Source organism: Procambarus clarkii, chromosome 6 (genome assembly GCF_040958095.1).
Source record: "Procambarus clarkii isolate CNS0578487 chromosome 6, FALCON_Pclarkii_2.0, whole genome shotgun sequence".
Taxonomy (NCBI): Eukaryota; Metazoa; Arthropoda; class Malacostraca; order Decapoda; family Cambaridae; genus Procambarus; species Procambarus clarkii.
Window position 1 is genome coordinate 17377945 of NC_091155.1, and position 16163 is coordinate 17394107.

Here is a 16163-nt window from a genome sequence, read left to right on the forward strand (position 1 = left end):
TTCAGGTGTTCCGCCGCCTCCTTGCATTCTGCATTCCTGGCATTGACAAAAACATTCCTGGCATTGACTGCACAAAGTAGTAACAGTCAAAAATTAGAGGTATTCGAATTAATGCTTTTGCTGCTAAAGAAAATATATTTGAGACTAAATGCCGTTGGATACTGATGATATTCTTGCAAATACAGCCTGTGGAAGACCAGGAGTAGAAATCAACATAAGTGTCTCAGTAGCAGTGACAGTGGAGAATACTGAAACGAAAGGCAATTGAACAATCATAACAAACTCACAGTGATTTGGAAGTTGTATATTTAGCCATGATAATGCATACTGCTAGAAGTTTACACATGAGACTAATCGAGCAAGAACTCATGAATGCTGTGTTATAGTGGTCAGTTTACATCTCGTATACGGGGTACCTGGCAGTTTTCTGGTGAGTCAGTTGTGGAATACACTGCGGTCCAGCCCCCTATACAGGTAAACGCTACCGCTCATCACATCAGTCCTAAATTAAAAAAATAGTTATTTTTCTAATAGCTGCTCACTTTCCTTCTACCTCCGATGTTGTAAACTAGTTATTAGGAAATTGTGACAAATAGGAAAACACTATCTCTCATCACATCTGCGCTGAATACAAATTTTCGTATTATTTTCTAATGGATGCTCACTTTTCCTCTACCTCTGATGTTGCAAACTTATTATTAGGGAATTGTGACAAGTTCATATATGACGTAAAACATGAACATAAGAACATAAATATTCTAATTTGTTTCTCTTCAATGTTTTAATTTGGTTAAGGAATGCAACTCATTCAAATTATTCTAGAAAGCTCCAATTTTTTTCTCTGTGGCTACACCGAAAATTCAGCATCACTATATCTCAAACAGATGATGTTTGGGAAAGAGATTTGTAATTCCAAATAACCAATGAACAAGTCAGTCATAATTTGTGTAAGCGGATTCCCTATTCCTAAGCTATATTTCTGTCTCTTGAGCACTATATTTACAAAGAAAGTGTTATAAACGATTCATAGTTTTACTAGTTCAATAACCTTGTTAAAACATACCCACCCTCCTATGACCATCCCGAATCAACCACCAGTCACCCGGTAATGTTTGGTCAGGCTAGCCAAAAACATCTGGGTCACGATGCTTTGCAATATGACTAGTTGTTGCTTGTGGATAGACATAGGTCGTGATGGACGCTCATGCCCATCTCAACACCTAAAATGATGCCAATTTACAATCTCGCTATGTGCCAGACTCATCCTCTCTAAGATTTACCAAAGAAAGGTTTTTCTGCAAGTGGATTAAGTATTTGTCTTATGTAGTTTAATTATCATCAGGGAAAATAATGTATAGTGACCACAGTAATGTAAAAATTAATGTGGTTACAATTATGAAGAAAAAATGGTGGTTAATGGTAGGGAAGACGGTGAAGGGTAGGGAAAGTGGTTAAGGGTATGGAAAGAGCAAAGGTGGCGGTTAATGGTAGGGGGATGGGAACGATGGGAAGGTTGTGAAGAGTAGGAAAAGCGGTGAGATATAAGAAAGGGGAGGGAATTTGGTGAAGGAGAAGGAAGTTGGTGATAGTGATGGTTCTTGATCGGAACTGGCAGTGCCCAGATAAAGAAGGTGGCGATAGTGATGAAGATCACATATAGTGGAGATGACTGCAGAAGTAAAGATGACAGTGCGTGGTGTAAATGGTTACAATGTTAAAGATTGCGTGTACTGAAGTTGGTTACAGTGAAGAAAATGTATGTAGTCAATCTTATGTAGTGTAGTATGTGGCGTAGATTACACATGGAAAATATTAGAGGGGCTGGTTCCAAATCTGTTCACAAGATCATATGAGTAACATCATTTGAGACCAGGGAAGCATGACAGGATGTGTAGAATACCTCCGTTGAAAAGAAGAGGTGCAACAGGTACTCTGAGAGAGAACTATCACCATCAGAGGCCCGAGACTGTTCAACACACTTCCACTACACAAAAGAGGCATAACTGGCCGACCCCTCACAGTGATCAAGAGATAACTTGTTAAACACCTCCAAAGGATACCTGATCAATCAGGCTGTGATATATACGTAATGCTGTGAGCAGCCGTGTCCAAGAGCCTGGTTGACCAGACCATTAACCAGGAGACCTAGTCAGAGACCGGGTCGTGGGAATCTTGACCCCCGGAAACAACGAAAGGTAACTGCATTGTAATCACAGGGTATCCGCCAGGTAACAACAAGGTAACCGCCAGGTAACAAGGTAACCGCAAGGTAACCACATGGTAATCGCCAGGTAACAGCAAGGTAACCGCAAGGTAGGTGCAAGGTAACAACAAGGTAATCCGCAAGGTAAGCGGTTTTCTCCATCACCCGAGCAACGCCGGGGACCCTTTCCAATTTCATGTAAATTTGATTCAAATTTTTATTTTATGAATCCCATTAATAAACATAAAAAAGCCATTAAATAATTTACCAAAGTTTATTAATACTAACAGTTTGTTTAAATATTTTTAACATCAGATATGACAAAATACTATCTGCGAATTATGTTACTTTCCATAACCTGAGGAACCTCCACTGCCTCTGTGGCCCCCACCTCCTCCAGATCTTCCACCGCCTCCATATCCTCCTCCACCACTGCCTCCACCCGATCCTCCACCACCTCCCTCGTAGCCTCCACCTCCACCAGAGCCTCCTCCACCACCACTTGATCCTCCATATCCTCCGCCACCACCACTACCACCTCCTTTGGAGCCTCCACTACTACTTGAGCCTCCGTATCCACCGCCACTACCTCCAGAACTTCCACCACCTCCATAACTTCCTCCACCAGAGCCTCCGCCACCTCCCCCATAGCCTCCACCTCCACCAGAGCTTCCACCTCCACTTGAGCCTCCACCGTAGCCTCCACCTCCACCAGAGCCTCCACCTCCACCTCCACCAGAGCCTCCGGGGTCGGCGTGGCAGGAGACGACCAGGAGCGTCACCACAGCGACGATACAAGCAAACCTCTGGAATCGAATTGGGAACATTAACGGACAACTCTGATATCATATCGTATTTTTTTTACATTGAAAAGCTTGGGATTTCATAATCAAATGTAATTATATTATCGAATGAAGGCACCAAATCATAACCTATGTTTACATTTTCCATAAATTGGTAGCTGAAGGAGAGACGAGGCTGACGTCTATAAATTCATGCAAATATCTATCGGTCAGTTCAAAATAATGTAATCATTTTCAATAAATTTAGTAGTATAAATATATTAGCTGACTCCAAGTAAAGAATCAGTGGTGCCGATATATTGAACAAGTTACAGTAACATAAGAGAACAAATTCACACGAGAGTTTCAACCATCGACTGGACAATTATATGAGTAAGAATGAATGGATGTTTCCCGTGGTCCAAGATGACGTCTGAAGATTCATTTTGACCAAATGTGTTCTCTGAATGATTTAAGAACTCTGAAGCTCTGAGCATCATGTGAGAGTTACCATGTGGGAGCAGGTAAATGTCAACAAAAGGAAGAATACAAAATAGTTAAATCAAAATCGATAAATTTAGGATTATATTCAAAGCGATTGACTGCAAGTCAGTGAATAATGTTGACGATTTATGGAACAATCTACAGTAACATCACTTAAATAAAACTCACAGGAAAGTTTCAGTCAGACGGTAAATAATGAGTAAAAGGGAATGAATGTATCGCATGAACAAAGAGGCCGTCCGCAGATTCATTTAACTAAATATTTTCTTAACGTATTTCTGCAGGCGAAGTAAGGTTCACTTAACAGCTCTGAAGCTCTAAGTATCATGTGAGAGCTTACCATGTTGGAGGTGTTGGAGTGAGCTGGACGATGTGTGGTGGTAGCAACAGTGGCAGCATATATATGGTCTGGAGTCACAAGAGACCTTGGTGCTTCAAGTCTTATCGTGATGCTGACTTTCACACGAAGCATTACACCGTAAACAACAGATTTCACAATTATTGCCAGAGCTGCAGACGCCCCAGTATGACGCTTGTTGGTTTAGGAAGTGTTGCGGCACTGATCACTTAACCGGCCGTGTTGACTGAAGCTGGGTTACGGCAGTTCAACGTACCGGGGAAAATTCCATACTGGTTTACATATATAACTTTCCAGACAGTCTCCCCAATCTCCCACTTTTAATGTCATTAAAAAAGGACATTATCAAATTTTACAGAAGGTAAAAAGGGTATTAGATTATTAAGGACAACGGAAAACACATCTGAAGTGAGGAAATGTAAATGACAAAAGTGAAGGTTTTCACTAAATTTTTACCTTGAGCCTAATTGATATATTCTTTAAAGAAAATAAATATTACAAATATAATCCTTTTTATTGATGCCCTAATCACACGTTTGCCTCACCTACTGCTATATTCAAACGTTTTACGTACAAGTAAAGTGGGTGCTCAACATTGCAAATTGAATTAAATGCCCTGAGAGTGGCTATAAATAATGCAATTCAGAATGATTTACAAGAAGTCTCCTAAAATGAGTCATACCGACTCTAAATCTTCGGTCCAGGCATTGTTTTCCAGCCTGCACAGAGATAATATAAAACTCATCACTGAAATCCAACATATAGGAAAAGAAGCACACAATCTAGGACTATTGATCACCCTAAATTGGATTCCCAATCACATTGGCATAGACGGTAATGAAATGGCAGACTCACTAGCAAAAGCTGCTACTGCTTTAACTGTTGTACAGGTAAAAATACATCCAATTTTATTACAGATTAAGGAGCAAATCAAGAAGAAAATACTCTCAACTATCAAAAGTAACGACCGAGCCAAAGTAGCAGAAGGCAGACCCCAGTACGATGTGGTACGAACCAGCCATTGAGAACTCACCTTTCGAGCCTGGCAAAAACCTATCCAGAGATATTGCAGTATCCATACACAGACTCAGACTTGCCTACAAGTGCTGCTGGGAGGTAATAAACCCATACTTAAAGAGTGTCATATCTGTGGAACAGATGCAGAAATGCTATTATTACATTACTTAATGAAATGTGAGACATTGAAGCCCTGCGCATCAAACTCAACATTCAATCAACAAGAGCAGCTGAGTTAAACGCAAAACCTACAGCAATTACAATTGTTAAAAAATCAGTTGAAGAATGGGACACACTAGTGAACATTGTGCATCTATATCCGCCACCAAGATAACGATATTAAAACAAACGATTAAAATCTGTGCGAAAAGAAGGAAACTCTTCCTTCATTTAAAACTTAAACCCAGATATCACAGTAACAAGGTTATCGTGGTCTCTATCACCTGATCCTATTTCCATAACTTTACATTTACTCGTGTTAAACTCCAGTAGCCATTTCTCTGACCATCTCTGCAATCTGTCCAGGTCCTCTTGGAGGATCCTACAATCTTCATCTGTCACCACTCTTCCTCATTAATTTGGCGTCATCCGCCAACATTGACATGTAGGGTTCTATTCCTGTAAACATATCATTTACGTAAATTAGAAATAGAATTGGTCCCAACACCGATCCTTGTAGTACACCACTCGTTACTGTTCGCCATTCCGACTTCTCGCCCGTTACCATTACTCTCTGGCTCCTTCCTGTTAGATAGTTCTTTACCCATGCTAGGGCCTTTCTACTTACTCCTGCCTGCCTTTCAAGTCTCATTTGCGGTACTGTAACAAAGGCTTTTTGGCACTCTAGAAATACTCATTCTGCCCAACCTTTTCTGCCCTGCCTTATCCTTGTTATTTTATCGTAGAACTCCAAAAAGTTTGTTAGGTATGATTTCCCTGTTCAGATCCTATGTTGGTATTTGTTTACAAACCTAATGCTCTCCAGGTGTGCAGCAAGTCTTAGCTTAATTATTATTTCAAGTATTTTACAGGGGATGCTTGTCAGTGATACGGGTCTGTAGTTATGTACCTCCTCCCTATCACCTTTCTTGAAATTCGGTACGACTTTTGTCATTTGTGTGTGTATTCACCTAATTGTGCTTGCGGGGGCTGAGCTCTGGCTCTTTGGTCCCTCCTCTCAACCGTCAATTAACAGGTGTACAGGTTCCTGAGCCTATTGGGCTCTATCATATCTACAATTGAAACTGTGTATGGAGTCAGCCTCCACCACATCACTTCCTAATGCATTCCATTTGTCAACCACTCTGACACTAAAAATGTTCTTTCTAATGTCTCTGTGGCTCATTTGGGCACTCAATTTCCACCTGTGTCCCCTAGTGCGTGTGCCCCTTGTGTTAAATAGCCTGTATTTATCTACCCTGTCGATTCCCTTGAGAATCTTGAATGTGGTGATCATGTCCGCCCCTAACTCTTCTGTTATCCAACGAAGTGAGATTTAATTCCCGTAGTCTCTCCTCGTAGCTCATACCTCTCAGCTCGGGTACTAGTCTGGTGGCAAATCTTTGAACCTTTTCCAATTTAGTCTTATGCTTGACTAGATATGGACTCCATGCTGGAGCCGCATACTCCAGGATTGGTCTGACATATGTGGTATATAATGTTCTGAAAGATTCCTTACACAAGTTTTAAAAGGCTGTTCTTATGTTAGCCAACCTGGTATATGCCGCTGATGTTATCCTCTTAATATGAGGTTCAGGGGACAGGTCTGGTGTGATATCAACCCCCAGGTCTTTCTCTCTCTCTGACTCTTGAAGTATTTCATCTCCCAAATAATACCTTGTATCTGGTCTCCTGCTCCCTACCCTCTACTCTAACAACCATTTGTTCGACCATTCCTGCAGCTTGTCCAGATCTTATTGAAGCCTCAAGCTGTCCTCCTCTGTCTTAATCCTTCTCATAATTTTTGCATCATCAGCAAACAAAGAGAGGAATGATTCTATCCCATCTGGAAGATCATTTACATATATAAGAAACATTATGGGTCATAGGACTGAACCCTGCGGGACTCCACTGGTGACGTCTCGCCAATCTGAGACCTCATCCCTCACAGTGACTCGCTGTCGTCTATTACTTAGGCACTCCCTTATCCAATGGAGTACCTTCCTTTCACTACAGCCAGCATCTCCAGCTTTCGCACTAGTCTCTGGTGGGGTACTGTGTCAAAGGCTTTCTGGCAATCCAAAAACATGCAGTCTGCCCACCATTCTCTTTCTTTTCTGGTTCTTGTTGTCTGATAGTAGAATTCAATTAATCCTGCGAGGTATTTCTTGCCATCCCTGAAACCATGTTGGTGTTGTGTCACAAAGTTCCTTCGCTCCAGATGTTCCACTAGCTTTGTGTGTGTGTGTGTGTGTGTGTGTGTGTGTGTGTGTGTGTGTACAGGATGTACCTAGTTGTATTCACCTAGATGTGCTTACGTTTGTTTAGTTTCGGCTCTGTGGTCCCCCCTATTCACCGTCATTCAACAGGTGTACAGGTTCATGAGCCTATTGGGCTCTATCATATCTACACTTGAAACTGTGTAAGGAGTCTATCCACCCAATCACTTCCTAATGCATTCCATTTATTAACTGCTCTGACACTAAACAAACTCTACCTTACTTTGTGTACCTTATCAATTCCTTTGAGAATCTTGTATGTGGTGATCATGTCCCCCTATCTCTCCAATCTTCCAGCAACGTGAGGTTTAATTCCCGTAGTTTTTCCTCATTTTTTCTCTGTGGCTATACCGAAAATAATTCTGCATCACTATATCTCAATAGATTAAGTTTGGGAAAGGGATTTGTAATTCCAAATAACCAATGAACAAGTCAGTCATAATTTGTGCAAGCGGATTCCCAATTCCTAAGCTATATTTCTATCTATAGAGCACTATATTTTCAAAGAAAGTATTAAAACTATGCATAGTTTTACAAGTTCAATAACCTTGTTAAAACATACCCACCCTCCTATGACCATCCCGAATCAACCACCAGTCACCCTGTAATGTTTGGTCAGACTAGCAAAATCATCTGGGTCACAATACTTTGCAATATGACTAGTTGTTGCTTGTGGATAGACATAGGTCGTGATGGACGCTCATGCCCATCTCAACACCTAAAATGATGCCAATTTACAATCTCGCTATGTGCCAGACTCATCATCTCTAAGATTTTCCAAAGAAAGGTTTTTCTGCAAGTGGATTAAGTATTTGTCTTATGTAGTTTAATTATCATCAAGGAAGGTAATGTATAGTGACCACAGTAATGTAAAAATAAATGTGGTTACAATTATGAAGAAAAAATGGTGGTTAATGGTAGGGAAGATGGTGAAAAGTAGGGAAAGGGGTTAAGGGTATGGAAAGAGCAAAGGTGGCGGTTAATGGTAGGGGGATGGGAACGATGGGAAGGTTGTGAAGAGTAGGAAAAGTGATGAGGTATAAGAAAGGAGAGGGAATTTGGTGAAGGGGAAGGAAGTTGGTGACAGTGATGGTTCTTGATCGGAACTGGCAGTGCCCAGATAATGAAGGTGGCGATAGTGATGAAGACCACATATTGTGAAGATGACTGCAGAGATAGAGATGGCAGTGGGTGGTGTAAATGGTTACAGTGTTAAAGGTTGCGTGTACTGAAGTTGGTTACAGTGACGAAAATGTATGTAGTCAATCTTATGTAGTGTAGTATGTGGCGTAGATTACACATGGAAAATATTAGAGGGGCTGGTTCCAAATCTGTTCACAAGATCAAATGAGTAACATCATATGATACCAGGAGGCATGACAGGATGTGTAGAATACCTCCGTTGAAAAAAAGAGGTGCAATAGGTATTCTGAGAGAGAACTCTATCAACATCAGAGACCCGAGACTGTTCAACACACTTCCATTACACAAAAGAGGCATAACAGCCCGACCCCTCACAGTGTTCAAGAGAGAACTTGTTAAACACCTCCAAATGATACCTGATCAACCAGGCTGTGATTTATGCGTAATGCTGTTAGCAGCCACGTCCAAGAGCCGGGTTGACCAGACCAACAACTAGGAGACCTGGTCAGAGACCGGGCCGTGGAGCTCTTGACCTTCCGGAATCAACACACGGTAACTGCATTGTAATCACAGAGTACCCGCCAAGTAACAACAAGGTAACCGCCAGGTAACTACAAGGTAACCGCCAAGTAACAACAAGGTAACCGCCAGGTAACTACAAGGTAACCACAAGGTAACAACAAGGTAACCGCCAGGTAAGCGGTTTTCTCCATCACCCGAGCAACGCCGGGGACCCATTCCAATTTCATGTAAATTTGATTCAAATTTTGAATTTATGAATCCCATTAATAAACATAAATAAAAGCCATTAAATAATTTACCAAAGTTTATTAATACTAACAGTTTGTTTAAATATTTTTAAGTTCAGATATGACAAAATATTATCTGCGAATTATGTTACTTTCCATAACCTCCTGAAGAACCTCCACTGCCTCCGTGGCCCCCACCTCCTCCAGAACTTCCACCGCCTCCATATCCTCCTCCACCACTTCCTCCACCAGAGCCTCCACCACCTCCCCCGTAGCCTCCACCTCCACCAGAGCCTCCTCCACCACCACTTGATCCTCCATATCCTCCGCCACCACCACCACCTCCTTTGGAGCCTCCACTACTACTTGAGCCTCCGTATCCTCCGCCACTACCTCCAGAACTTCCACCGCCTCCATAAGTTCCTCCACCAGAGCCTCCGCCACCTCCCCCATAGCCTCCACCTCCACCAGAGCCTCCACCTCCTCCGTAGCCTCCACCTCCACCAGAGCCTCCACCTCCTCCTCCGTAGCCTCCACCTCCACCAGAGCCTCCACCTCTACCTCCACCAGAGCCTCCGGGGTCGGCGTGGCAGGAGACGACCAGGAGCGTCACCACAGCGACGATACAAGCAAACCTCTGGAATGGAATTGGGAACAATAACGGACAACTCTGATATCATATAGTAATTTTTTACATTGAAAAGCTCGTGATTTCATAATCAAATGTAATTATATTATCGAAAGAAGGTACCAAGTCATAACCTAAGTTTACATTTTCCATAAATTGGTAGCTGAAGGAGAGACGAGGCTGACGTCCATAAATTCATGCAAATATCAACCGGTCAATTCAAAATAATGTAATCATTTTCAATAAATTTGGGAGTGTAAATAAATTAGATGCTTCCAAGTAAAGAAGCAGTGGTGTCGATATATGGAACAAGTTACAGTAACAAAAGAGAAAAAAACTCACAGGAGAGTTTCAACCATCGACTAGACAATTATATGAGTAAGAATGAATGGATGTTTCCCGTGGTCCAAGATGACGTCTGAAGATTCATATGACCAAATGTGTTCTCTGAATGATTTAAGAACTCTGAAGCTCTGAGCATCATGTGAGTTACCATGTGGGAGCAGGTAAATGTCAACAAAAGGAAGAATACAAAATAGTTAAATCAAAATCGATAAATTTAGGATTATATTCAAAACGATAGACTGCAAGTCAATAAATAATGTTGACAATTTATGGAACAAGCTACAGTAACATCACTGAAAAAAAAACTCACAGGAAGGTTTCAGTCAGACGGTAAATAATGAGTAAAAGGTAATGAATGTATCGCATGGTCAAAGAGGCCGTCCGCACATTCATTTAACTATTTTCTTAACGTATTTCTGCAGGCGAACTCAGGTTCCCTTAACAGCTCTGAAGCTCTGAGCATCATGTGAGAGCTTACCATGTTGGAGGTGTTGGAGTGAGCAGGACGATCTGTGGCGGTAACAACAGTGGCAGCATATATATGGTCTGGAGTCACAAGAGACCTTGGTGCTTCAAGTCTTATCGTGATGCTGACTTTCACACGAAGCATTACACCGTAAACAACAGATTTCACAATTATTGCCAGAGCTGCAGACGCCCCAGTATGACGCTTGTTGGTTTAGGAAGTGTTGCGGCACTATCACTTAACCGGCCGTGTTGACTGAGGCTGGGTTGCGGCAGTTCAACGTACCGGGAAAATTCCACACTGGTTCACATATATAATCTTCCAGACAGTTTTCCCAATCTCCCACTTTTAATGTTATTAAAAAAGGACATTATCAAATTTTGCAGAAGGTAAAGAGGGTATTAGATTATTAAGGAAAAAGGAAAACACATTTGAAGTGAGGAAATGTGTATGACAATAGCGAAGGTTTTCACTCAATTTTTACCATGAGCCTAATTGATATAGTCTTTAAAGAAAATAATATTACGAATTTAATCCTTTATATTTATGTCCTAATCACACGTTTGCCTCACCTACTGCTATATTCAAACGTTTTACGTACAAGAAAAGTGGGTGCTCAACATTACAAATTGAATTAAATGCCCTGAAAGTGGCTATAAATAATGCAATTCAGAATGATTTACAAGAAGTCTCCTAAAATGAGTCATACCGACTCTAAATCTTCGGTCCAGGCATTGTTTTCCAGCCTGCACAGAGATAATATAAAACTCATCACTGAAATCCAACATATAGGAAAAGAAGCACACAATCTAGGACTATTGATCACCCTAAATTGGATTCCCAATCACATTGGCATAGATGGTAATGAAATGGCAGACTCACTAGCAAAAGCTGCTACTGCTTTAACTGTTGTACAGGTAAAAATACATCCAATTTTATAACAGATTAAGGAGCAAATCAAGAAGAAAATACTCTCAACTATCAAAAGTAACGACCGAGCCAAAGTAGCAGAAGGCAGACCCCAGTACGATGTGGTACGAACCAGCCATTGAGAACTCACCTTTCGAGCCTGGCAAAAACCTATCCAGAGATATTGCAGTAGCCATACACAGACTCAGACTTGCCTACAAGTGCTGCTGGGAGGTAATAAACCCATACTTAAAGAGTGTCATATCTGTGGAACAGATGCAGAAATGCTATTATTACATTACTTAATGAAATGTGAGACATTGAAGCCCTGCGCATCAAACTCAACATTCAATCAACAAGAGCAGCTGAGTTAAATGCAAAACCTACAGCAATTACAATTGTTAAAAAATCAGTTGAAGAATGGGACACACTTGTGAACATTGTGCATCTATATCCGCCACCAAGATAACGATATTAAAACAAACGATTAAAATCTGTGCGAAAAGAAGGAAACTCTTCCTTCATTTAAAACTTAGACCCAGATATCACAGTAACAAGGTTATCGTGGTCTCTATCACCTGATCCTATTTCCATAAATTTACATTTACTCGTGTAGAACTCCAGTAGCCATTTCTCTGACCATCTCTGCAATCTGTCCAGGTCCTCTTGGAGGATCCTACAATCTTCATCTGTCACCACTCTTCCTCATTAATTTGGCGTCATCCGCCAACATTGACATGTAGGGTTCTATTCCTGTAAACATATCATTTACGTAAATTAGAAATAGAATTGGTCCCAACACCGATCCTTGTAGTACACCACTCGTTACTGTTCGCCATTCCGACTTCTCGCCCGTTACCATTACTCTCTGGCTCCTTCCTGTTAGATAGTTCTTTACCCATGCTAGGGCCTTTCTACTTACTCCTGCCTGCCTTTCAAGTCTCATTTGCGGTACTGTAACAAAGGCTTTTTGGCACTCTAGAAATACTCATTCTGCCCAACCTTTTCTGCCCTGCCTTATCCTTGTTATTTTATCGTAGAACTCCAAAAAGTTTGTTAGGTATGATTTCCCTGTTCAGATCCTATGTTGGTATTTGTTTACAAACCTAATGCTCTCCAGGTGTGCAGCAAGTCTTAGCTTAATTATTATTTCAAGTATTTTACAGGGGATGCTTGTCAGTGATACGGGTCTGTAGTTATGTACCTCCTCCCTATCACCTTTCTTGAAATTCGGTACGACTTTTGTCATTTGTGTGTGTATTCACCTAATTGTGCTTGCGGGGGTTGAGCTCTGGCTTTTTGGTCCCTCCTCTCAACCGTCAATTAACAGGTGTACAGGTTCCTGAGCCTATTGGGCTCTATTATATTTACAATTGAAACTGTGTATGGAGTCAGCCTCCACCACATCACTTCCTAATGCATTCCATTTGTCAACCACTCTGACACTAAAAAAGTTCTTTCTAATGTCTCTGTGGCTCATTTGGGCACTCAATTTCCACCTGTGTCCCCTAGTGCGTGTGCCCCTTGTGTTAAATAGCCTGTATTTATCTACCCTGTCGATTCCCTTGAGAATCTTGAATGTGGTGATCATGTCCGCCCCTAACTCTTCTGTCATCCAACGAAGTGAGATTTAATTCCCGTAGTCTCTCCTCGTAGCTCATACCTCTCAGCTCGGGTACTAGTCTGGTGGCAAATCTTTGAACCTTTTCCAATTTAGTCTTATGCTTGACTAGATATGGACTCCATGCTGGAGCCGCATACTCCAGGATTGGTCTGACATATGTGGTATATAATGTTCTGAAAGATTCCTTACACAAGTTTTAAAAGGCTGTTCTTATGTTAGCCAACCTGGTATATGCCGCTGATGTTATCCTCTTAATATGAGGTTCAGGGGACAGGTCTGGTGTGATATCAACCCCCAGGTCTTTCTCTCTCTCTGACTCTTGAAGTATTTCATCTCGCAAATAATACCTTTTATCTGGTCTCCTGCTCCCTACCCTCTACTCTAACAACCATTTGTTCGACCATTCCTGCAGCTTGTCCAGATCTTATTGAAGCCTCAAGCTGTCCTCCTCTGTCTTAATCATTCTCATAATTTTTGCATCATCAGCAAACAAAGAGAGGAATGATTCTATCCCATCTGGAAGATCATTTACATATATAAGAAACATTATGGGTCATAGGACTGAACCCTGCGGGACTCCACTGGTGACGTCTCGCCAATCTGAGGCCTCATCCCTCACAGTGACTCGCTGTCGTCTATTACTTAGGCACTCCCTTATCCAATGGAGTACCTTCCTTTCACTCCAGCCAGCATCTCCAGCTTTCGCACTAGTCTCTGGTGGGGTACTGTGTCAAAGGCTTTCTGGCAATACAAAAACATGCAGTCTGCCCACCATTCTCTTTCTTTTCTGGTTCTTGTTGTCTGATAGTAGAATTCAAATAATCCTGCGAGGTATTTCTTGCCATCCCTGAAACCATGTTGGTGTTGTGTCACAAAGTTCCTTCGCTCCAGATGTTCCACTAGATTTGTGTGTGTGTGTGTGTGTGTGTGTGTGTGTGTGTGTGTGTGTGTGTGTGTGTGTGTGTGTGTGTGTGTGTGTGTGTGTGTGTGTGTGTGTGTGTGTACAGGATGTACCTAGTTGTATTCACCTAGATGTGCTTACGTTTGTTTAGTTTCGGCTCTGTGGTCCCCCCTCTTCACCGTCATTCAACAGGTGTACAGGTTCATGAGCCTATTGGAATCTATCATATCTACACATGAAACTGTGTAAGGAGTCTATCCACCCAATCACTTCCTAATGCATTCCATTTATTAACTGCTCTGACACTAAACAAACTCTACCTTACATTGTGTACCTTATCAATTCCTTTGAGAATCTTGTATGTGGTGATCATGTCCCCCTATCTCTCCAATCTTCCAGCAACGTGAGGTTTAATTCCCGTAGTTTTTCCTCATTTTTTCTCTGTGGCTATACCGAAAATAATTCTGCATCACTATATCTCAATAGATTAAGTTTGGGAAAGGGATTTGTAATTCCAAATAACCAATGAACAAGTCAGTCATAATTTGTGCAAGCGGATTCCCAATTCATAAGCTATATTTCTATCTATAGAGCACTATATTTTCAAAGAAAGTATTAAAACTATGCATAGTTTTACAAGTTCAATAACCTTGTTAAAACATACTCACCCTCCTATGACCATCCCGAATCAACCACCAGTCACCCTGTAATGTTTGGTCAGACTAGCAAAATCATCTGGGTCACAATACTTTGCAATATGACTAGTTGTTGCTTGTGGTTAGACATAGGTCGTGATGGACGCTCATGCCCATCTCAACACCTAAAATGATGCCAATTTACAATCTCGCTCTGTGCCAGACTCATCTTCTCTAAGATTTACCAAAGAAAGGTTTTTCTGCAAGTGGATTAAGTATTTGTCTTATGTAGTTTAATTATCATCAAGGAAGGTAATGTATAGTGACCACAGTAATGTAACTACAATATGGTTACAATTATGAAGAAAAATGGAGGTTAATGGTAGGGGAGATGGAGAAGGGTAGGGAAGGTGGTTAAGGGTATTGAAAGAGGAAAGGTGACGGTAAAAGGTAAGGGGAGGTGGAGGGTAGGGAACGATGGGAAGGTTGTGAAGACTAAGAAAAGTGATGAGGTATAGGAAAGGAGAGGGAATTTGGTGAAGGAGAAGGAAGTTGGTGACAGTGATGGTTCTTGATTGGAACTGGCAGTGCCCAGATAAAGAAGGTGGCGATAGTGATGAAGACCACATATTGTGAAGATGACTGCAGAGATAGAGATGGCAGTGGGTGGTGTAAATGGTTACAGTGTTAAAGGTTGCGTGTACTGAAGTTGGTTACAGTGACGAAAATGTATGTAGTCAACCTTATGTAGTGTAGTATGTGGCGTAGATTACACATGGAAAATATTAGAGGGGCTGGTTCCAAATCTGTTCACAAGATCAAATGAGTAACATCATATGATACCAGGAGGCATGACAGGATGTGTAGAATACCTCCGTTGAAAAAAAGAGGTGCAATAGGTATTCTGAGAGAGAACTCTATCAACATCAGAGACTCGAGACTGTTCAACACACTTCCATTACACAAAAGAGGCATAACAGGCCGACCCCTCACAGTGTTCAAGAGAGAACTTGTTAAACACCTCCAAATGATACCTGATCAACCAGGCTGTGATTTATGCGTAATGCTGTTAGCAGCCACGTCCAAGAGCCTGGTTGACCAGACCAACAACTAGGAGACCTGGTCAGAGACCGGGCCGTGGAGCTCTTGACCTTCCGGAATCAACACACGGTAACTGCATTGTAATCACAGAGTACCCGCCAAGTAACAACAAGGTAACCGCCAGGTAACTACAAGGTAACCGCCAAGTAACAACAAGGTAACCGCCAGGTAAGCGGTTTTCTCCATCACCCGAGCAACGCCGGGGACCCATTCCAATTTCATGTAAATTTGATTCAAATTTTGAATTTATGAATCCCATTAATAAACATAAATAAAAGCCATTAAATAATTTACCAAAGTTTATTAATACTAACAGTTTGTTTAAATATTTTTAAGTTCAGATATGACAAAATATTATCT

General features: G+C 41.4%; 1 protein-coding gene across 1 annotated transcript; it reads right to left on the reverse strand.

Annotated features, from left to right (window-relative positions):
• Nucleotides 1-9342: 9342 nt before the first annotated feature.
• On the reverse strand, nucleotides 9343-10777 carry LOC138355443 (uncharacterized). The gene is made up of 2 exons (XM_069310414.1): nucleotides 10646-10777; nucleotides 9343-9831 (listed from the first exon to the last, which is right to left on the reverse strand). Exons 1-2 carry the CDS (start codon nucleotides 10775-10777, stop codon nucleotides 9343-9345), a joined length of 621 nt encoding a protein of 206 aa, XP_069166515.1.
• Between the last annotated feature and the right edge of the window lie 5386 nt (nucleotides 10778-16163).